The sequence below is a fragment of the Pleurodeles waltl genome, chromosome 5 (assembly GCF_031143425.1).
Source record: "Pleurodeles waltl isolate 20211129_DDA chromosome 5, aPleWal1.hap1.20221129, whole genome shotgun sequence".
NCBI classification, from domain to species: Eukaryota; Metazoa; Chordata; class Amphibia; order Caudata; family Salamandridae; genus Pleurodeles; species Pleurodeles waltl.
The window spans coordinates 1,138,046,413-1,138,070,958 of NC_090444.1; the positions used below are offsets into that span (position 1 = coordinate 1,138,046,413).

Below are 24,546 nucleotides of genomic sequence, written 5' to 3' on the forward strand. Positions count from 1 at the left end.
ACCTGGACCCAAATCAGTGGGAATAGTTGTCTGGGTCTGTGGATGTCCCTATCAGTCAGTGTGTGTCTAACAGTTGTCCCTCACCATTTGCAGGTGACTCTGGTTACCCCCACCTGTCATGGCTACTGACCCCAGTGAGGAATCCCAGGACAAAGGCAGAGGAACGCTACAATGAGGCCCATGGGCAAACTAGGAGGATTATAGAGCGGACCATCGGCCTCCTGAAGGCCAGGTTCCAGTGCCTCCATATGACAGGTGGATCCCTATTCTACTCACCAAAGAAGGTGTGCCAGATCATCGTGGCCTGCTGTATGCTTCACAACTTGGCTTTGCGACGACAGGTGCCTTTTCTGCAGGAGGATGGTCGAGATGGAGGTGTTGTGGCAGCTTTGGAGCCTGTGGACAGTGAAGACGAGGAAGCAGAAGAAGAGGACATCGACAACAGGAACACGGTGATCCTGCAATACTTCCAGTGAGACACAGGTAAGAAGACAAACCTGCCTGCTACATCTAATTTAAATCTACTACCTCTCTACTGTCTGTCATTTTCACCCAGTGTATGGTCACTGAGTTTTCACTTTCCCCTTACGATTTCACAGATGTGGGTCCCACTGTGTGACATCTGCTTTGTTTCCTCATGGACTAGAGCTGTGTGACATAGGTATGTTGACTTTGCCTTTGAAAGAGCATTTTGGCACTGTAATTGCTAATACACTATTTCACAGACTCCAGATTGTTTTGTGCTTTAAGGGAGTTTATTTAAGTGCTCAATATTGGAGGGGGTTGTAAAATGGTGAGGGGTGATGGTGAAGGAATGTCCATGGCAGAGTCCAGTCTATTAGTCTCACAGGTGCATTGTCCAAAGGGGCATAGGAAGTGGAGCTGGGGCAGTTTAAGGATGGACAGGGTGACAAGGTGGGACAAATGGATGACAATCCGGGTGGTCTCATTTCTTGGCGGGGTCCTGGCATCATTCTGGGTCTTTGTCCTGGATCTCAGGGACCGTTTGCGGGGTGGTTCTCCCTCTGCAGGGGGTGGGGTGCTGGTGTGGTGGTCTTGTGGCGGTGCCTCCTGTCCACTAGCGCCGGAGGAGGTGGTGGGCAGTTCATCGTCCAGGCTAGGGTCAGGGGCCCCTTGTTGTGCCACAGTATTCTTCCGAGTGTTGACAAGTTCCTTCAGCACCCCTACAATGGTGCCCAGGGTGGAATTGATGGATTTGAGTTCCTCCCTGAAGCCCAAATACTGTTCCTCCCTGAAGCCCAAATACTGTCTGTTCCTCCTGCAGCCGCTGGGTCTCCTGAAACTTGGCCAGTACCATTGCCATTGTCTCCTGGGAATGGTGGTAGGCTCCCATGATGTTGGAGAGGGCCTTGTGGAGAGTGGGTTCCCTGGGCTTGTCCTCCCCCTGTCGCACAGCAGCCCTCCCAGTTTCCCTGTGTTCCTGGGCCTTTGTCCCCTGAACCGTGTGCCCACTGCCACTGCCCCCAGGTCCCTGTTGTTGTTGGGGTGGTAGGTTAGCCTGGGTACCCTGTAGTGGTGGACACACTGCTGATTGACGTGTCCTGGGGACAGAGGTATGGGCCCGCTGGGTGGGTGCTGTGCTGGTGTTTCCAGAGGGGGGAAGCCCTGTAGTGGCTTGGCCCAGTGTGAGGGGAACCGACTGTCCCGAGGTCCCAGATGGGCCAGGCTGGTCGTCTAGATCCAGTTGGACAGGGCTGCTGTCTTCACTGTGGGCCTCTTCTGTGGGTGGAGTGGACATGTCTGGACCCTCCTGTCCGGTGACGTTGGGTAGGGGTCCTGCAGGGGGGGGGGGGGGTAAAAGCATGATTATTGCATCTGTGTGTGCCATGGTGTGCAAAAGGTGGGTGACAATGTACCCCAGTGCTTGCATTCCTGTGTAGGACCTTGTGTGATGATGGGTTAGGGGGGTGTATGGGTATATGAAGTGGCCATGTTTTGGTGATGGGTGTCCATGCTTTGGTGTTGCATGCAGGGCTTGGTGTTGGGATGGGTGGTTTGTGATATTGGGACATATGTGAGGAATAGGAATGATGGGGTGAGTGCGAGGTGGGGTATGTGATGGCATGCAGGTAGGGTGGGGGATATAGTAGTAAAGATTTGACTTACCAGAGTCCATTCCTCCAGCTACTCCTGCGAGGCCCTCAGGATGCAGAATAGCCAAGACCTGCTTCTCCCATGTTGTTAGTTGTGGGGGACGAGGTGGGGGTCCACCGCCAGTCCTCTGTACCGCGATGTGGTGTCTTGAGACCACGGAATGCACCTTCCCCCGTAGGTCGTTCCAACTCTTCCTAATGTCATCCCTATTTCTTGGGTGCTGTCCCACTGCGTTGACCCTGTCCACGATTCTTCGCCATAGCTCCATCTTCCTAGCTATGGAGGTGTGCTGCACCTGTGATCCGAATAGCTGTGGCTCTACCCGGATGATTTCCTCCACCATGACCCTGAGCTCCTCCTCAGGGAACCTGGGGTGTCTTTGCCGTGCCATGGGGTGGTGTGGGTGATGTGTGGGGTGGTGTGTGTTGTGATGTGTGGGGTGATATTTTATGGTGTGTTGTGTGAGGTGCATGGATGTTATGTGGGTGATTGTGTTGAGTGCCTGTGGATGCTAGTGTTGTTTCTGGTGGTGTCTCTCTCTGGCCTCTCAGTCGCAATTGTGGTAGTAGGGGTTTGTGGGTAATGTGGGTGGGTGTTTTACATTGTTTTGGGTGTGTGGGAGTGGTGTGTGTATGTGTATCAGGTGTGTGTATTTCGAATTGCAGAATGTGGATGTGTTTTGTAAAAGTGTGTGTATTTTAAGCGCGGCAGTGTGTACCGCCAATGGAATACCGCGGTTGAAAGACCGCCGTGTGGATTCATGGGTCGTGATAATGTGGGCGTATTCCTGTTGGCGTGACAGTGGAGGATTTCTTATCGCCGTTTTATCACTGACCTTTGGTGTGGCGGACTTGTGTGGGTGTCTGGATTTTGGCGGATTCCGGCCTTTGGGTCATAATGACCGTGGCAGAATTCTGCGGCTGCGGCGGTTTGTTGGCAGTCTTCTGCACGGCAGTAAACGGCTTTTACCGCCAATGTTGTAATGATCCCAATTCGTATTGTTACTTGTGGATGGTGGATTTTTGTTGTTTTGGTCTTCTTTTACTCAGATAAATATTGGCTACTAAATACCCTGTTTTTCTCTTAAAACCAGCAGTAAATGCCAACAAGGCACTAATCCTTGAACTGGAAGGAAAAGGAAGGCAAAAGAACACAAGCGATTCAGTACTGAGGGGCATTAAAAGGGGAAGCAGATCCCAGAAGTCCTAGGAGGGGAGCTAATCATAATGACAAGCAGAACAGGGGACGGGCGCTGCTGCTCAGCACAGCAAACAAAAACCATGGACTGGCCCTGGTTACCAGGAGCACTGAGCACCCAGTCCTAACACATGGAACTCAGACAACAAGACTGAGACAACACAGACTACCCTGAAAATCAGTTTTTGTTACATTAGAGCTCTAACTGAGTCCAAAGTGAAGAATGCTGCGATTGAAGAGCTGATAAGACATGACATCGTAGCACTCCAAAAAACATCCCCTTGGCACAACTTCACAGCATATGAAGCTTGAGCAACAGCATCACAGGTAGGGAGGCATTCCTCTGGAGGCGTGTCAATCTACGTGAAAAATGAGCTAATGGCCACAACAACTGTGCTTAATGCAGGTAAAGGTGATTATATCATCCTCATGGTATCCCTGTCCACCAGGCTTTCCTTCATCATAGGGTTCATCTACCATCACCCGCCAGTCAAGAAGGAAGTCAACCTTGACAATATTGCTCCCAATACTGACAAATTTAACAACATTGCATCCAGAGGCAACGTGGGTCATCATTATGGGATTTTTTTAATGCCAATTTATTGTGTGTAGAATGAAATAATACCCTTACAGATCTTGACAATGTAATTTGGGCCAAACTCCCAATCAAAATGCAATACCATAGGGGGAACAAGCAAGATAAAGCACTTAGCCACCTCCCTAAATCAGCTAGGTCTCCACATGTGAAATGGCAGGTTTGTTTTGTACCCCTCGGCTGCCTATACACACACTTCATGTTTTAGGATGGGAACTCTGGATTACATGTGGGTGTCCCTAGTCCACTTTCAGCATATAAGCAAATTTGAAGTTATCTTGATGTTGGCAAGTGATCATGTAATCATCCTCAAATGTAAAGCACTAGTTATAGGACTCGGTCGACCTAAAATAAGTCTCATTGGAAGGCAAGAAGACCTCAAACCCATTAATAGAATAAAACTGAACATGGAGGACCAAGAGGGGCACGGGGCCTGAGTGGATCAGTTTCGAGATGAACCGTTGAAAACAAGCAAGGAAATTGCAATTTCAATCTTTGAGGGTCTCTGGCCATCCACCTAAGGAAGAATGAAGGAGTTCCCATGAAGCAGGCCAGTGGCAAGAAACTTAAGGACAGTAAACCTCCCACAACAAATAGGAAACATAACCGGAATGTAAAAGCAGCCCTAAAATTACAATTAAATAAAGGTCTGAAAAACCTCAGCCATGATAAAGGGGAGAATAGGTGGTTGCATAGGTGTAACAATAAGGACAAAATACAGGAAATTTCTATACGCCCAAAAATGGGAGAAGGCAGCCAGAAGGTAGGTAGCATCACATACAATAATAAAATCTAGAGACCAAAGAAAATTCTGGCTATGGATCGATAACAGCTCAACCTCAAAACATCAGGCGATCACAGCCAACATGATGGCACCAAGATTGAAGCTCCCCAACAGGGCACCAACGTGTTAATGCCATCACTAAGCCTGTACTATGCTGACAAGACATAAATAAGCCCAGACCAAGTGCTGACAGCCATCAAAGGCATATGCCCAAGTGAGCTCCAGGTCCAAGTGGCTTCCCAGCCGCAATATATTAATGGGCCCCAACTTGATGGGCTTTGGTAATGGCCCCCCGTTTGAAGAATACTTACTGGGGCCAACCATCCCAGAGTCATGGAGAGGCTCACTACTGGTTCCCTGACATAAAAAAGACTATTGATCATGCCTGGGGAATTATCGCCTGATTGCACTCTGTGATACGGAAGGGAAGTGTTAGTTGAGCATTTTAAATAGGGAGCTACAATCCTGGGCAGCAGAAAAAACCTAATTCCCCCCAAGCCAAAGAGGTTTTTAAAAGGACTGCTACATTGAAGACAACCTCACCTGCATCTCCTACCTGAGTGAAGTAGCCATCACCTCCAAGGGTAAGGCCCTCTAAGCCCGCTTTATAGATTTTCAAACTGCCTCTGACACGGACTCAAGAATAAGACGCTGGTCAAAGCTAAACGCATGGGGCATCCCTCCCAACTTACTGAAAGCAATTATAGCTTTACATTCCAACACTTGGTCAAAAATAAAAGTCAGCGCAGGATGGGCCACCATGGCAAAAATCATGACAAATAAGGGCCTAAAGCAAGGCTGCATTCTATCGCTTTCATTATTTGATCTTTACTTGGCTGATCTAACGGAACACCTCAAGAAGGAGGGTGCATTTCTATCAAAGATTGCCAGTGCCAGAATCCAATCACTCCAGAATGCAGATGATACAGATCTTTTTGATTTTACACAAATAGGATTACAGAGACTCTTTAATGCACTCACCAACTACTGTTGAGCAAACAAACTGAATATAAATGTGGCAAAGACCACAGTGATGATAATTTCACACAAACTGAGGAAAAAGGGGAGCATGGTCCATCTAGGTGAGTGCCATCAAAGTTGTTGTCAGGTATAAATACCTGGAGGTATGGTTGGATCATACGGGGCGCATCGCACAGCAAGTCCATGCCCAACAGACAGTAGCAAACTCCTTGGAATGGACATTTCTCAAGTTACAGAAATCAATGGCAAACCCTGACTTACGGCCGCTTCTAAGGTGATGGGTTGCAAACTACTACCCCCATCCCCTGTGGCGAAATAGCATTTAGAGAAAATATGGCCAATTTGGCTGGACAGGGAACAGTCAACCTGTTCTAGAAGGTTTTTTTCCCTGCCTAATTGCACATTGCATGCCCAAATCCACCAAGAACTTTAGCTGTTTTCACAGCATTTGATATTGAAGGCAGAGTTCCAAGCCTGCTGCCTCAAAGCCAAGCAGGCGAGAAAAAAATCACTCTAATAAATTTAGGGCCAGATGTGCGAAGAATCCAGATTGCGATTTCCTAATTGTGAATCTTTCTGATTTACAATTAGAAAATCGCAAACTGCAATGTACTCATGTGTCTCAGACACATTTAATGATTCATAGTGGGTCGCAAACGGACCAGCCTCATCAATATTCATAAGGCAGGTAGCAATTTTTATAATGCAGCTCATTTTCCTTAAAGAAAAACAGGATGCATTGCAAAAAGAAAAATGAAAAGTTTTCTTTTCATTTTTTAAGAGTAGGCAGTGGGTCGTGGGACCACTGCCTGCCCCTCAAAAATGTTTGCAAAGAAACCTTGGATCTTCTCCAAACTTCTGACGCAACTGAGAGATGGGGTGGGTGGGTATTGCCTCTCCAAATCTCTTAGAATACTACTGGTCTGCACATCTGCGTTTTATATCTACCTGGGTGGAATGTGAAAGTGAATGCCATTGGTTTCGCATGGATAGGGCTGTGGCTTGTAGACTCCTGTGGGACCTGGCATGGCTTGCTAGGCATGTCCGTCCCCGCAGCGCATATGCAGCAATTCCGACTCGGATGGTGCTTGAAATCTGGGATAGGCTTGCATTAGAGTGTGGTGTTTCCCTCCCTCGACACTGTGATAGCCACAACCCAGCATTTACACCAGCGCTCTCCCCCCAAGCCTTTCAGGCATGGACTGACAAAGACTGCAGGACACTGAGAGATCTCTTCCAAGGCACTGAATTTAAAACTTTTGAGCAATGCAGAGAAGAATATGGCCTCCCAGACAGGGCTCGGCTGGAGTATCTACATTTGTGAAATTTGGTGCTCCACCCCGCAATTTATCCGGTGATGATACGCCCCTCTAATCCATTCCAGACATTGTTTTAGACATATGGCGGGACAAAGGGACTCATTTCCAACACTTACTGCACTCTCCAACACTCCACAAGCATGCCCCCACACACATACCAATCTCAATGGAACAGAGACCTGGCAGTAGGCATTCAGCTTAAGCAATGGGACACTTTTGGAACAAACTTCCGAAAATATACCGTGGTCTCTCTTTGATGGAATCGGCCTATAAACTCATGTACCAATGGTACTTTACTCCCTCCCAGCTGGCAACTATCTACCCGGAACCTCCTCGCTTTGCTGGAGATGTGCACAGGCTGATGGTGACTTTATCCATACGTGAGGGACATGTCCCCCGTTTTGAATCTTCTGGAAAGAAATCCTCAGTCACATTTAGAATGTCTTAGGCTACCCTATTCCCACTACCCCTCACGTAGTTATCTTCGTTCTACGACCACAGGGCTTGACCGGTATGACCTGTGCAGATTGGATACTCACCAGTTACATGCTGCATATAGCGCATCATCTGATTGCCCTAGCCTGGAAACAACAATCCCTGCCTTGCCTGCCGCAGTGGATCACACGCCTCTCACAGGTCATGGCACTAGAGCAACTTAGTCATAAATTATCTGGCACGGATGTGAGCTTTTGCAAAATCTGTCATCCTCTCCTAGCCCACCATAGATAAGCCATAACAAAGTCTGCCACCGTAGATAAGAGGCAGGCTTTGTTATCATGATATATGACGGTCTTACCCGCCTGTTTCATAATGTTGCTTTCAACCTATCTTTGTAACTAGCGTCATGCTCTGCCTCTTGATTGTTGAGCCACGTATGCTTATTGCTGCTGTTCTGCATCTCTAACTTCCAATAAAAGGAGCTTGAGAAAAAACATAATTTGCACCCTCATTCGCAAAGGGGAAGGGATCCCTTGGGGACCCCTTCCAAATTGCGAATGGCTTACCACCAACTTGAAGTTGGTGATAACTGAATGTTTTGCAACTGCATTTCCGGTCGCAAAACATTCCTACATACCAGTGTGACTTGCTATTAGGAAGGGGTGCCCTTGGCATGCCCCAACCTAATAGCAAGTCGCAAACCCTATCTTGCGAGTCTGTAGTAAGTTACAGACTCGCAAAATAGGGATGGTTCATACTAAAAAGCATTTTACTGGTCGCAAACGGCCCATCTGGACATTTGCGACCAGTAAAAGGCTTCGTATATCTGGCCCTTAATCTGGGAAGTAATAAACAACCCGCTGGACAGGCTGGCTTAAGTACCTAAACTTCTCATTGGCTATATTGGAGGCCCGAGAGATTTGGTTAAATGGCCTTCCAGTATCTGTAGTCTCAAAACTGTTGACTAAGCAAGCAAAACTAATATCAAGTGAACAAGATGCACAAGTCTCAAAGAAAATGGCACATGGTGCCTGGGCCACAACACCGTACAAACCAGGGGTCCTGCCCATCTCTCGTCACCTTCTGGCAAAAAGCAGTTAATGGGTCTTTGATTCAGATTAATCCCTTTGAAAACCTACTAGTATGGTCAGTGGAACCCTAATGATACCAACAAAGCTGTTTTTGTTCAAACGGAAAAGAATACCTGACACACATTCTCTTTATCCTCCAAAAGCTGCTCCTGTTAACGAAATTTTGATTGTCGCCAATATGGCGTACCCTTAAACAGTGGCGGCTCCTCTGCTAGGGCGGGAGAGCGTCACCCTCCCCGCCAGCAGCAACCGCTGCAAATCCTTCAACAAGGATAGGTTAAAGGATAATAAACTATGTTTTCTTGTTTTCATTTTAAATTAAGGTTGTATACAATTTTGCACATTATGCCGGCCTCAGACTCGAACGTCCAACTAGTATCAAAAAGAACAATACAGTCCTTGGAGACTATGCACTCAAAACATTGCATTAGTCAGTACTTTTTAGGAGCGCGCAAGCACCCTGACCTGTTGTAATCTATCTGTGGGATTTTAACCACGCCCATCACTATCACTGGTTTGTGGGCATGCCTTTCAAAAATCCTTTGTTATCATCAGTAAATGCTTTATGTTTGTCCCTCCTTGGGGCGGGTTGGTTACCACGTTGGACATCGACCCTTTTACATGGATAAATGCACAACTGCTGATATGTTTGACTGCGAGTGAACTTCTTTTTCCTTTTGTCTCTCTCCTTCTCGCTCATGGTGGCCATGGTGCTTTGAATCAGCTCACTTATGCCAACTGTTTTTCTTTTCATTTTCAATTTAAGTGGCAAGAAAAGTCCAGTTAGGAATTTACAAAGGTAACAGTTCTAACTCGAGCAAATGCGAGACCCATTACATTGCAAATGCTTGTTTTTATTTGCCATGGGCCTAGCCTTGGAACTCACAGTGGAGGCAAAGCCAGCGTTTTAGGCATTAAAAGCACCTTAATTAATTGCACTTTACCCAGGCCCCGTTGCCATGGATCTAGCCTTGGAACTCAGGCTGGGGGTAAAAGCCAGCGTTTTAGGTATTAAAAGCCCTTTAACTTTAGGCAATGGGGACAGGCCTCAGTATTGGACTGTGCACTGGTGGCAAAGCATGCAGTTTAAATACTATGGGGCATATTTAAGAGCCCCAACGCCATTCCAATGCCTCATTAGAATCATTTTTTTATGCTAATGTGGCGTTAGAAGGCAAAAAACGCTGCACCATATTGACAAAATGGTGCAATGCATGCATTGCACTACTTTGTAACCCTTTCCGCTACATTATACCTGCGTCAGGTATAATGTATGTAAAGGGGGCATTCCCCGGTTAGGGGGGCCGAAAAAAGGTGCAAGGAAATCTAACAGATTTACCTGTGTAATTTTTTTCACCACTTTTAACGCCTGCTCAGAGCAGGCATTAAAAAGGGGCATGCCATTGAAGGTAATGGAACCCTACGTACTCTGCAGGAGTAGTGCCAAAATCTTGGCACTACTCCTGCAGAGTAGATCAATAGGGTCAACCAAAATTATGCTATTGCCCCCTACCTTGCGCCATGGTGCATGTATTTTAAATGCAGCGCACACATGATGTCAGTAGGGGGGCGCTAAAGGGTGAAAGAAATGTGGTGCTGCACTGTGTGCAGCACCACGTTTCTTAAATATGCCTCTATGTCTTTCTTCTTCTTTTTATCGTTGTTTTTACTTGTTATTATGATGTATGTCCTTTGAGCATTTATTTCTTAGCAGCCGATTATCCATCGTGGTCCTCGTGAACTTGGAAGTAATATTGTATTGATTTTAATGATTCCATCAGGAATGAGCACTATTAAGACAGAGGCCATAGAAACCCACAATATGTCCAGAATTACCACCATTGTGGCATGGGCTGCATTATACTATGGGTAGACACCAAAGTGTTATGGAAGGCATGACACACAGTACCATCATAATTCCACAAGTGACCAGCATTCGTCCACTGATCCCCCAATATTTTGTAAGGATTATATTCACGCTTATACCTTGGACAGGAGTATATCGGGTAAGAAACGAAGAGCCAGAGAAGTTTATAATATGCCAAGCGTTACCATGGTTGTGTCAAGGCAAACATTATGCCATGGTGGGCAGCACTGTGCTAGAGTTCCTTCCAATATAGCCTTAGAACCCGCCGGCTATTAAAGGCCCGCTCCCGCGTTAAATGCCCGAGCCGAAGGCGAGGGCATTTAACAAGGGAGAGGGCCTTTAATAGCCGGTAGAGCCCGCTACGGCGGGTTCTAAGGCTATTAGAACATTCTGCCACTCAGGGCAGAATGTTCTATTACATAAAACAAATTCCTCACAAAGCCCGAGGGGATCAAAATCCCCTCGGGCTCCTGAGGCTTTGTTCACAGCTCTTGCTGTGAACAAAGAGAACATTGGAATGTTGGCGCTGTGGGCTTTTACCTGCCAGTAAAAGCCTGCAGCACTCCATTGTTTTCAATGGAGCGCCAAGTTCCAATGTTCTAATATACCATTAATTACCTGCACTGTTCCAGGGGTGCCCTCCATCGAGCTAGGCAGAGCCCCTGTACATGCACTCATTTGCACCCTAGGCATACTTCCCTCCCCACCTTCTCACAACAGCTTCAGTGTTTTTTTTTTGTTGCTTGCTCATCTACAACTCCCATACTCACACGTGATTCCCTTTTACCAAGCAAGAATAATAAACGTGTTCAGTCTCCACTACATCGGACGAGTACTTTCAGTTGTAAAAGCTTCCAGCTAGCTACAAGTACAACTGGTTAAGAGAGAAAGATTGCGTGCTGAATAATTCAGATTGAAATATTGACTACTACTAAACTATTAGCAGAAGTATGCCGCCATTTTGAGTTAACGCTGAATTCACCAATCTGATTCGCCTATCACCTAAACAGGAAGAGTGATGGAAAGAGTTCAACTGCACCTACCCTCCCCCCGCCCCAAACCATACATATTTCAGACATGTATTGACAATTTTGGAAATCACTGTTGCAATTAAATATCAAATATCGTATTTGATCTCGGATGAGAACATATCTCAGTCAGGCCAGTGACCGAGCAGATATCTGTGTGCAACATAAACATTACAGTTTTTTGCAAAGAGTGTGCCGTCTTTCATCAAAGTATGATGAGTACTTAAAACACATTATTTACGATTCACTTACTAAGAGACAAATTCGTTTTATAGTGCAAGTTAATATGATATGAGCCTGAAGGGTTTCATCCCTAAGGTGAAAAGTATGTTCTAAGGCTCAATGATATTTTTGATTGGGCTCACAGCATGCGAGAACGAACCATCTAGAAATCTTATGGGGAACTGATTTAGTTCGTGGAACACTAAGCAGAAGATATGCTATAGCACAAATGTTTTAAAGGCTCCAAAAATAGCGTCCGAATCTCTACGATCCACTAAGTATGCATAGAAGACATGGACTGCATTACTACAGCCTCTAGCTGAAAACGCGGGAATCACAGGGTGTTTTTCTGTTACAATGTCTTTATTCACATAATTCAAGTTATTCCTTACAATTTAATCATCTGGGCCTCTCCGTGATGGGTCAGTTTGCAAAACCAGAACAGCTAGATTAGTTTAATGATTTTAAAATGGGTCCTTAGTTTATAAATAAAACCTGAATATTTGGAAACGCCGCATAGACTACCTTAGTGTTACAGCTCAATGGTACATCCACTCATATAAGTATACCCCCTTTGGCCCTAATATGGCAAAGGTAGAATATCCATATAAGTGATAAGTATTTGGTGCCCAGGTTTCCTGTAATAAAATACTATTGTTTGTTTTAATAAAGATCACCCAATAATCATCTTTTATATTTGTAAAAAATGCCAGCATTTTAAGTGGTGTTCAATAGCCCTCTGTAATATCATGCTGCAAAGGTCTCCTCTCGGGGGCAAGTAAATAATTAAATAATTAATGCTGAACGAATTTAAATATATAGGCAGCATCGGTCCTTAACATTCCCCACAACAGCGCTACCGGATCCCAGGGGTGTCATTTTACTCTTCCCCTCTTCAGCAGGTTGTGTGGGGATGGGTGCCACCGGGCAGTTATGCCTAACAAGAAACATTTATGTATGGCTCCTTTGACTTTGATCCGAGACTGTTCTCTAAAGAAAATTTCATAATAGGACCGCAGGCACTGGGAGGAAGAGGGCAGGAAGGAGGCAAGAATGAGTGAAAATGGATGAATGAATAGAGATACTGACAAATGCATGAATAAAATGATGGATGAGGATCAAGGGATGATGGAAAGTAGTTTGAATGGATGGATGTTGGAATAACGAATGACAGATGAGTGGATCGAGAGAAGTTTGGATGATGAGCTGGAATGAGGTTCAAGATTGGATGGATGGATAAATGATGAGTGGATGCAGAGATGGATAAATGGAGGAGAGGATAGAGGAAAGGGTGGATGGATTGATGATGATGGAGGGTGGATAGAAAAAAGGTTGAAGGGAAAGGAGAATGGATGGAGATATAGATTGATGGACAAAAAGAAGGAAGGAAAGAGGGATAGATGCTGAGACGAAAGATGGCTGAATGAATAAAAAGGAAGAAATAAGACAAAGAAGGATAGAGGGAAGGAAAGATAGCTAAAAAAAGTCGATGGAGAGAAGGAATGGTAGAAGCGCCAGAAAGAAAGACTGATGGATGGATGCATAAAAGGGTGGATCAAGGGGAGGATGTAGGAAAGGACTGAGAAAACGAAGATGGATGATGCTGAATGCAGAGATTAACTGGGCGGCATGAATTGTTGGAGAGAAAATACAGTGAAGGATGAAGGAAAGAAGCATAGGATGGATGGAGAGGTGTACAGATGGCAAGAAGAAAGGAGTGATGGCAGATACAATGTACAGTAGGAAAAAGTTCACGGATTGTGGAGAGAACAAGTATTTACTGAAAGAAAAAATAATAGAGAAAAGTAAGGATGGTTGGCTAAAAAAGAAAGATGGATCGACAGGAAAAAAAAAGTCCAGAAAAAAATGTCCGAAGGAAATAAATTTACCTGGAAAAATGACGAAGGGTGGAGAAAAGTAAGTCATAAGACTGAAATAAGGATGGTGAGAAGGAAGGGCAAAAGATCGAAAGAAGGGTGGAGAGAAGTAAGAAAGGACATTTAGGAATTGCAGAACTCCCTTAGGGTGAGCAATCTTCTAAATGATCGCCAGGCTCGTTTGCCTCACCCGCTCGCTCAGGAATCACATTCACAGTTCCATGCCCAGCAGAAACTGATGTAGTAAATTATGGGTGGTTACTGACCTTAGTAGAGACCCTCATTTTTCACTATATAATAAACGTTTAGAATCCAAAGATGGCATTTTCACACCATAATGCGTACATTAATTTCATTCCTATTGGTTGAATTTGATAATTTACTCGCATACTGTAATGTCTGTGAAGTACTGAAAACATGGAATGACACAATTCACATAAAGTACGTATTCTGAAAACACTGGTGTGAGAACTGTAAGTATTTTTCACGTTTATCTATACCACACCAAGAGTCGTTTTCATGTTGTCAATGTAACTGAAAGAAAAACGATGATATGTTTCTCAAATATAGATCTAATCATATGATAAAATAAAAACAAATGCTATGCCCTACCTTTCCTCGTTTGTTTCTGAGACTCTTCGGAACAAGGTAATATGGCAGGTGAGAAGTGAAGAGACGTGGAGAGGGTCTCTTGCTATAATCCTGATTACTAAAGTTGGATTCAATCCACGGTGACCGAACAGCATTTGTAGTATTTTCGCTTCCATTCCGATAATTTTCATTGCAAATAAGACTCACGATCTGCTGCATCCAAATTGTGCCTAGGACACAAATGCATGCGGTTTAACTGTTATACTATACATGCTAGGAATTACATTTTGATTTACTTTCCTATTCTACAAGGTTTACCGCTACCAGCCTATCCACTCACTCACTCACCCACCTGTAACGAGAAACATATCAACAAGCTTTTAACAGGAAATGCATGCATGTACAAGAAGATACGTCTTTTATTCGGTTAAGTAACTAATATTGTACAGTCTTTCAAGGACGAGTGGAGACTTGTAGAGGGAAAGGGATAGTGATTTTTGATGTGTAATTCATTTACTTCAGTGGAATGACAGCTAGCAAAAGATATGCTGACTCAGTGGTATTGCACACTGTTATGATACAGAACAAACCAAACTGCCCCTTGGGAACTCACCATTATTTTTTCCAACACTTGAATTAGAATTAAGATGTGTAGGAGGCTGGGCTAGTTTGTAGTGGGTACCCTAGGTACTTACACCCTGCATCAGTTCCAATTATCACTTATTAGTGAAATGTAGGCAGTGTTCTAGCAGTTTAGGCCGATAGAGGTAGCTGTAGCAGAGCAGCTTAGGCTGAACTAGGAGACATGCAAAGATCCTGCAATACCACTACAGTTACACAGTACGTATACACAATAAAAGACACTACTCAGTGTTACAAAAAATAAAGATACTTTATTTTAATGACACAAGGCCAAAAATATCTTAGAGGAAATACTTCTTGTGGAGGTAAGTATTATACACAATATATACACTAGAGACCCAAACCAGGTAAGTAAATAGTCACAGAATAGTGCAAACAGTAGAAAATACAATAGAATGCAATAGGCCTATGGGCAACACAAACCATATACTAAGAACGTGGAATGCGAATCACAAATTCCCCCCTAGGCAAGTGTAGTGTGTAGAGGGGAGCTGGGAGTGTAAGAAAACCACAGAGGTGAGTAAATTACCCCACCCCAGAGCCTAGGAAATTAGGAGTAAAGTACTGCACGTTTCCCCAGGACACACTACAAGTCGTGATAAGAGTTATTGCAAGAACCAAGCAAGACTGCCAGCAACAAATGGTGGATTCCTGGACCTGAAGACCTGTGAAGAGAGGAGACCAAGTCCAGAAGCCTCAGAAGATTTCGGGAAGGACAGGATAGCACCTAGAAGATGGTGCAAAAGAAGATTCTCCGGTTGGAAGGAGTCTGCAGAAGAGCACCAAAGGGGATGGCTGCAGATTCCTGCGTGATGCAAAGGATGTCCCACGTCGAGATGTTAGATGCAGGCGACTTGCAGCGCTGGATTCATCCAACAAGTTTTGGTTCAAGCAATGTTGCGGTTTGCGTCAAAACAGAGCTGCCTGAACCCAGGAGGTACCTGGGGGCCTCAACTCAGACTGAGGAGGCAGAGGGGGTTCCCAGCACTGGAGGAAACCCACAGATGACCAGGCAGCACCCACGGGAGTGCCAGGACATGGGGAGAAAGAAGGTGCAAATTGCGGTTGTTGCAGCACTACAAAAGAAGGTCCTGGGTCACCGGAGAACAACTCAGCAAGTTGAGCGTCGCAGGATGGAATAATGGGGATGTGGGCAATGCTGTGCACAAAGGATTCTTGCAAATAGTGCACAAAGGCCTCAGGAGTTAGAGATGACATGGTGCACAGGGGTACTGTCGCAAACCGGGAAGGTAAGCTCTTACCTCCGGCAAATTTGGACAGCTGGACCTTATGACAGTCTGGGTCGAAGGGGTCCACCACCTGTATACCAGGGAGCACGCTCATCACCAGGAAAGGCGTCCCAGAGAACCGGTCGTCATCTTAGAAGGTGCCTGCTGGAGCAGGGAAGTGACTCTGTCACTCCACAGGAGATTTCTTCGGTCCCAGTAGCCTTCTAGGATACTCTGTGGCAGTTACCAGCAGTTCCTGGAGCAGTCTGCAGTTGATCCGACGGTCAGAGGATGAAGCAGGAGTTGCATAGGATTCCTGGTGGAAACTTGCAAGCTGAATCTAAAAAGGAAACCACAGGAGAGACCCTAAATAGCCCTGAGAGGGGGGATTGGCTACCTAACCAGGTATGCACCTATCAGGACGGCTCTCTGATGTCACCTGCTGGCACTGGCCACTCAGAGATCTCCAAAGTGTCCCCACACCTTGGAAAACAAGATGGCTAACACCAGGGACACACTGGAGGAGCTTGGGGCCCCACTCCTGGGGTGGTGATGGACAGGGGAGTGGTCACTCCCCTTTCCTTTGTCCAGTTTCACGCCAGAGAAGGGACTGAGGTCCCTGAACCGATGTAGACTGGTGTATACATATATATATATATATATATAGAGAGAGAGAGAGAGACAGAGAGAGAGAGATAGATATATAATGAAAAAAACGGTTATATATATATATATATATATATATAGAGAGAGAGAGAGAGAGAGAGAGAGACAGAGAGAGAGATAGATATATAATGAAAAAAACGGTAAACCTTTGTTATACTTAGGAAGTCTTTATTTATTCTTACTATACAAACCATATATATATATATATATATATATATATATATATATATATATATATATATAGAGAGAGAGAGAGAGAGAGTGGGAGAGAGAGAAAGAGAGATAGATATATGGATATATATTAAAAAAACACTAAGCAAACTTTATTTATTCTTACTATACAAACCAAACTTAAAATAAACAACCATTAGAAATTCTTCAGGTATACCTTAAACTTATCATTTGCGCACCGCCTTTAAATTAATATAACTTTATTTATGCTTTAGCTACAAAGAAAAGGTGAAGTATTCAAAAAATGTATAATTCTAAACTTATACTCTTATGTTATGGCTTACACAACATACACAGAGCATTCAACTCAGTAGCCACACTTAATTAACTATAACTTACATCTTCTCCATCTCCATGCACTGTTTATATTGTTTTACATCATCTAACTTATACCATGTCAAATTATAATATTTACAAGAACAGTTATGACATTGCAAATCAAATCTTTTGTGAGGACACAGTGCACAGTTGAGGGGCGCGTTATAGTTAATGTAGTATGATAACTGAAGAATTCCTAATGTTTGTGTATTTTAAGTTTAGTTTGTACAGAAAGATAACTATAACAAAGGTTTAACCTTTGTTTATTTAATTGAATTTAATTTTTTTTAACACAACATGTTTTTCAAAATCGTAGCATTTACTGTCATCAAGTGTAGTGTAATTAAGTAAAGTATGATAGAGTAGAGGTGAGGAGAGTGCCGGAAGGGTGTACTGCCATACAGCATAGTGTTGCAGAGTGGAGTAGAGTGAAATGGAGTGGAGCGGAATGTGGTACAGAAGAGTGGTGTACAGTTGAGTGGCGTAGAGTGGAGTGTTGAACAGTGGAGTGTGGTACAGTGGATTGTAGTTGAGTAGTGTAGAGTGAGATACCATAGATTTACGTGTTGTAGAGTGGAGTGGCGTACAATAGAATAGCATACAGTGGAGCAGCTTAGAGTGCAGTGACGTAGAGAGAGGTACAGTGTAGTGGCATACAGCACAACAGCATAGAGTAGAGTGGTGAAGAGTGGAGTGACACGGAGTGGAATTGTGTTTAGTTGAGTGTCGTACCTCTCCAGCCTCTTCATCACCCTTTTTCGTACCGAAGAAGAATAGTGAGTTAAGGGTGTGCATTGACAATAGCCCCCTGAATAAAGATACTGTTAAGAATATATATCCATTGCCATTCATACCAGTCTTGCTCGACCAGGTTCAAAAGTCCATGGTGTACACTACATTAGTTTTGAGAGGCGTATACCACCTCATCTGTGTTGAAGAAGGTGATGAGTGGAAGACAACCTTACAAACTGATTTCAGTTTGTTTGTATATACAGTCATGCCTTTTGGGTTATGTAATGCTCTGGCTGCGTTCCAATTTTTCATAAAGGAGGTGCTGCAAGATCTACTGGATGTTTGTGTAGCGGTTTACATCAATAGCATTCTCATTAACTCTCAAAACATGACAGAACACATAAAATATGTCAGAAAGGTACTGCAATGACTTTGAGAAGATGACCTTTTCTAAAAATGGAGAGACATACCTTCCACACACAATCTGTAGAGTTATTGGGATATTTACTATCCCCAGAAGGCATTAAAATGGATCAGAAAAAGGTACAGGCGATTCTGGATTGGCCGGCATCAACCTCGGTCAAAGAGGTTCAACATTTCACCCATTTCTCAGACATAGTATGCCCCATTGCCAGGCTTTCACAAAAAAGGTACCTTTTGTCAATCCAAGGAGAGACAATAATGCACTCAAACTACTCAAAGGGAAATTCACTACAGGTCCAGTGCTCAGACATCCAGATTTTAACTTACTGTACTTTGTAGAGGTGAATGCCTCTCAGGTTGCCATAGGAGATATTCTGTTGCAGTGCGACTACACCACATGACAAATGCATTCCATAGCATTATCTTTTAAAACAAATTGTTGCCAGTTGAACAGAACTACACAGTAGCAGAACGAGAGCTATTGGCAACCAAGTTGTGCTTCCACGAATGGCATAGGTACCTATTAGTGGCACAACATACCATTACAATATATACTGATAATAAGAATCTACATTTCTTGTAATTGTTAAAAGCCTTGTCCCCCTAGACAAGTAACAGGTTTGTTCTTTTTCAGCAAATACAATTTCACGATTACCTATTTTCCAGGCACACAACAGACTATGGCTGACCTGTTATCCAGTTGGGGGTTATTCAAACCAGATTCAGGAACAGACATCAAAGAACATCATAACGTTTGAACACACAAAAGCCATTTGTGCACAAGAATGAATTTTGAACAGAATTAGACAAAGCATGAGCCAGGAAGACTTAGATCTATTTGTAGATAACAGATAAAGATAATCATGTCTATAACAACCTCTCGAATCATGGTACCACCTTCTTTGCTCCCACTAAAGAATTAAGACATGAAGCATCAGCTTGGTGTCATGATACCCCATTGAATGGACATTCTGGAATTTACAAGACCCTAGCCTATTATCAGCAATGATTTTGCTGGCCTACACTGTCCAAGGATATGCATGATCCAGACCAGACCTGTCCCAACTGCTTCATAACAAGGCTTCCCACGATGCCTCTGCAGGTCTGTTAAGAACTTTACCTATACCCCCACATCCCCAGCATACTATAAATATAGATTTTAATACAGAACTGCACAACTCCAATGGTTAAAATACTATTTAGGTAGTGGTTGACCTATTTTCTAAATTAGCCAACTTCATTGCCTTGAAACAAATACCTAACTTAAGGACTCTTTCCACTCTATTTGTGCAACATATCCTGCAGTTACATAGTCTGCCCTCTGTCATTATTTCTGACAATGGCCCGCAGTTCTTTTCTCGGTTTTGGGGTAGTCTTTGCACATCTTTGGACAATGACACTCAACTCTTGTCTGCCCATCACCTACAAACAGAGCGAGTAAATCAAGTACTCAAATAGACACTACAATATCCTTTAACCTCAACTCCCAAGGAATAGGAGTCCTTGTTACCCTTTGTAGAGTTTGCCTACTCTACAATAATTCACAACATTCGGCCACTGGGGTAGCTCTTTTTTTATTGTGTAACAGGCCTCAATCCACAAATGCTACCTTAAAACATTGTTAACACATCTGAAAATGTACCTGTAATACAAGACTTTGTAAAGCAACTCCCTGACTCTCAACAAGAAGTGTCACATTACATACAAAAGCCTAAGGTTAACATGGAAAGAAATGCTGATAAACATTGCTGACCTCCACCACAGTACAAAAGCTGAGATTAAGTCTGACTAGCCACAAGCAGCTTATGGCTGCAGGGTCCTCACAAACTGCAACCTCAGTTTATTGGTCCCTTTCCTATTGAAAAGAATATTAATCCTGTGGCAGTCCAGCTTCAGCTGCCTGGTGATTTGCCTGTTCACCCCGTGTTCTGTGTTTTCCTCCTCAAACCATATCACATACACATCCCACCCACTCTTCCTCCTCCAACTGTAACACTAGATGGCCACCTAGAATTTGAAGTTCAAATGATACTAAATTCATAATGCACTGAGGATCGTTTATGTTTTCTAATTGCATTGAAAGTGTGTGGTCCTGTGGAAAACTTTTGGGAGCCAGCTAGTACTTTTCATACCCCTCACCTGATTCAGTCATTTCGTGCCCACTACCATTACAAACCACACCCAGTAGGTCGTCCTTTGTGGGGGGGAACTGACTTTCTTGTGCCCTCGGTGCAGTGGGTTTTACTCGCCGGGCTCATGTCAACCTTCCCTTGTGGTGCCTCCCTAACCTGAATACTCCTGGTCATGCATGCTTCCCTATCGGCGGCTCTCAGCCCCAAACTCTCTCTGGTTCCCCCGCCCAAGAAGTCGGAAGCATTGACCCTCCTGTTTAGTTCCCATGCAAGTTTCAGCTAGTTTGCACCTGCAGGTATCATATGACTATTTAGGATAGTCATGTTTTCACTGTGAATCACTGGGTTGTATCATGATGCACTTATATTCCGTTGTAGTTTTTATACCGTCAATTACTATTTGCACTTGCTCCCCGTTAGGCCCATTTCCACTGTCATGTAACATATGATTTTCCTCCAGATTCTTTAGAATATTCCATACTTTCACATGGGGCACGTACCCTTCTGGAACACTCTTGGCTTCCTGTATACATACTCCCCTCTGAACTTGCATCAGTGCTTGGCATCAAACCTGTTCCAGACATGCACAAGAGTTGTTCCTGCTCTCACATTCCACCCCTCTAGTGCTATGCAAGTCTTTTCCTGAGATCGTCTCCTGATTCACCTGGAGCGTCCAGCGGTCTAGTTTTTCAAGCCTTCCTGATGATTCTGTGTTTCTGGCATCTGCAACGCTTCCAGTGTCTTCCTCCATGAGTTGCAATTCTGCCGCTTCTTGAGCATCTTGCATCAAGTTTACTTTCACCTTCGGATTCCTGTTCCAGTATTGTTAAGGCTAAGTATTTAACTGTCAGGTTAGTGCTACTAATCCATAGACAAGCAATATTTCAATAACTAACTGCCTAGAGGCGCAAGCCCGTTTTGGAATTTGGACATATTTTGAGCATTGAACCCTCCTCTTGAGTCCCGCACTCTAGACACTTCATACACTAACTGAAAGTTTGTCATTGTGTTTCTTGAACAAGTTGTATTGAGTACATTGGAATAATTTCTTAGAGACTAAAGTTGTATTTGCTTAGGATTGGAAATCCTGCTTGTTCCAGAGTTCCCTAAGAACACAATTTGTTCTTTAATTGATTGCTGCTCTCTTTCAGGCAAAGTTTATGCCTGTAAGTGTACTTGAAGTGCAAACTACTGTTTGAGATTCTAAGTAGGGAATCTACAGGTGACACTGTCTTTTATCATTTGTAGTGCATCGCATCTGCATAGAGGATATCGTGGTCCAGAGAGTTCCAACTTTCTAGGCAATGCACGAGGCAGTCAAGGAGCTTCTGCAGAAACGTGGATTAATCTTTTTCTTGTTTTATCCCATCCTCCTTTCCACCGGGGGCTGTTGGTGGAATTAAGCAGTTGTTACTTGTTACACTGTGCAGCCCCAGCTGGGATTGGAGGCCTAGCATCACCCCCATGGTTGAAACCAGATGAGTGTGTGACAGAAGGCCAATAATCGCACTTTCCACCGCTCAGACAATGTGGACGACCAGTTACAAGTTGAAGATTTACTTCAGGCATTATCTGAGATACAGGGTAAGATTCAAACCTTGTGACAGGACAATCGGTCACTTAAAGATGAGTTAGATATCTCCCCTGCCAGTCCCCGTGGTTAGCTGATGCCGGGGCTGGGGCAATTCCTAAAGACACATGGCCTGTTTTACAACCAACACACTTTGGTGAAATAAAAAATCCTACTAGTGCGTCTTCCCTGCGTAATGCTAATCCTATGCATGTCACTGTAACTACTCCACTGTCAGTGCATGAGCCAGTCAAGCAGCTCCCGCAGAGACGTGGGTTAATTTTTTTTCCTGATTTATCCCCCTCGGTTGGAAACAGATGAGTGCATGACAGAAGGGGTGTAGAGTGGCATAACATTGAATGTTACTGGCGTACAGTGTATTGAAGTAGAGTGGAGTGGCATATAGAGGAATTTCATACACTAGCGTGGCACAGAATAGAGTTTCCTACAGGGGAATAGAGTAGAGTGTAGTAGGGTAGAGTAGATTGGCCTAGAACAGAGTGGTGTAAAGTTGAGTGGTTACAGAATGGAGTGATTTACAGATTAATAACATACAGTGGATTGTTGTAGAGTGGAGTGGCATATAGAGGAATTCCATACACTAGAGTGGCGTAGGATACAGTGTCCTACAATGGAATAGAGTAGAGTGTAGTAGGGTAGGGTGGATTGGCATACAGTGCAGTGGTGTAAAGGGGAGTGGCGCAGAACGCAGTGATGTGCAGATTAATAGCATACAGTGGATTGTTTTAGAGTGAAGTGGTGTATAATGGAGGGGCATACTGTGCAGTGGCATAGAAGGGAGTGGTGTAGACTGAAGTGGCATATAGTGGAGTGGCGCAGAGTAGAGTGGGGTAGAATAAAGTGGCATGGAATAAAGTGATGTAGAGTGGAGTGACATACAATGGAATAGTGCATTTTAGAGTGGAGTGGCAGAGTAGAATGACAAAGAGTGGGGTGGCATACAGTAAGGTAGCACACAATGTAGTGTTGTAGACTGGAGTAACATTGAATGTTACTGATGTACAGTGTAATGACAGAGTAGAGTGGCATATGGTGGAATAGAATAGAGTAGAGTGGCATATAGTGGAGTGTTGTACAGTGGAATAGTGTAGAGTGTAGTAGGTTAGAGTGAGTTGGCGTAGAGTGAGATGCTGTAGAAAGGAGTGATGTACAGTGTAATACAATAAAATTGATTGTCGTAGAGTCATAGAGTGGAGTGGCATATAGTGGAGTGGTGTACAGTCAAGTGGCGCAAAGTGCAGTGGAGTAAAGAGGAATAGCGTACAGGGCAGTGGTTTACAGTGAAGTGGCAGTCAGTGGAGTGCACAGACTGTAACCGTGAGGAATGTAGTGCTGAACAGTGGAGTTGCATGCAGGGGAGTAATATAGAGTGGAAGGATGTAGAGCGTATTGGAGTATACTGGAATGCAATAAAATGGAGTGGTGTACAGTGTAACAGCGTACAATGTAGTGGGTAGAGTGAAGTGGCTTAGAGTTAAGTGGGTAGAGTGGAGTGGCATACAGTGGATTATCTTAGAGTGGAGCAGCATATAGTAATTTGACATTGAGTGGAGTGGCGCAGAGTGTAATAGCATAGAGTATGGTGCATAGAGTGGAGTGGTACAGAATGTAGTGGCCTACAGTGGAGTGTGGTAATTGAAACAGACATAGCGTGAAAGTGTTTTAACTGATGTAGATGTAATGTGGCAGGAAAGTAGATTATTTAGTTTAAATGGTAATTTTTGTTAGTTTGCGTGAACAGTGTAAGTATAGTTACAGTTATAATATTCAAAATACTTAGTTATATAGTGTGCCGCGGTATACCACGGTAAATTCATGTTATACCATGGTACATGCACATGATAAGGTTCTATGTGCATGAATTGAACAATCTATGAAAGAACAGATCTAGTAATATCAAACCTTCCGATAAGGGCGGAAACATCATAATTACATACAGAGAAAAATATGGGTGCATTTAATTGACAATCTGTTTATAATCTGGGATGGAGAGGAATCAATGTTGAAGGAATGGAAATGAAGTGGCTATCTTGATGTAGCTCTATATGTGGAGAATGATAAGTTGAAATCACTGATTTTTGGCAAGAAGACCACAAGTAATTCAACATTGCCTGCAACAGTTGGCATCCCAAAGCACTGAAGTGGAGTATCTCCTGTAGTCAATTGTTAAGAACCTGATGAATCTGCTCATCCAATAAAGAGTTTGAGAAAGAGGCAAACATGATGATTGTGAGATTCTTAAAGAGTGGGTATCCTAGGAAAATTCTTCTCAAGGCTTAGGAACATGTACATTCGCAGAGAAGGGACAATCAGTTATACAGAACGAATAAATGGGAATCCCCAATGCATGCATAAATCAAGATGATAACAAGCCCCAAATCAGATTTCTCACGGAGTATAATAACCAGCATCAACAGATAAGATCAATTCTGGAAAATAATTGGGCCACCCTCAACATGAGGAACACTTAAAGGATA

General features: G+C 43.9%; 1 protein-coding gene across 1 annotated transcript in view; it reads right to left on the reverse strand.

Moving 5' to 3' along the window:
- Nucleotides 1-24,546, reverse strand: part of LOC138296319 (amine sulfotransferase-like) — a 325,216-nt gene that overhangs the window by 219,452 nt on the left and 81,218 nt on the right. The window contains exon 3 of the mRNA XM_069235355.1: nt 14,127-14,335. Within this exon, the coding sequence (XP_069091456.1) occupies nt 14,127-14,335 (209 nt within the window). The remainder of the gene's footprint in view (nt 1-14,126; nt 14,336-24,546) is intronic.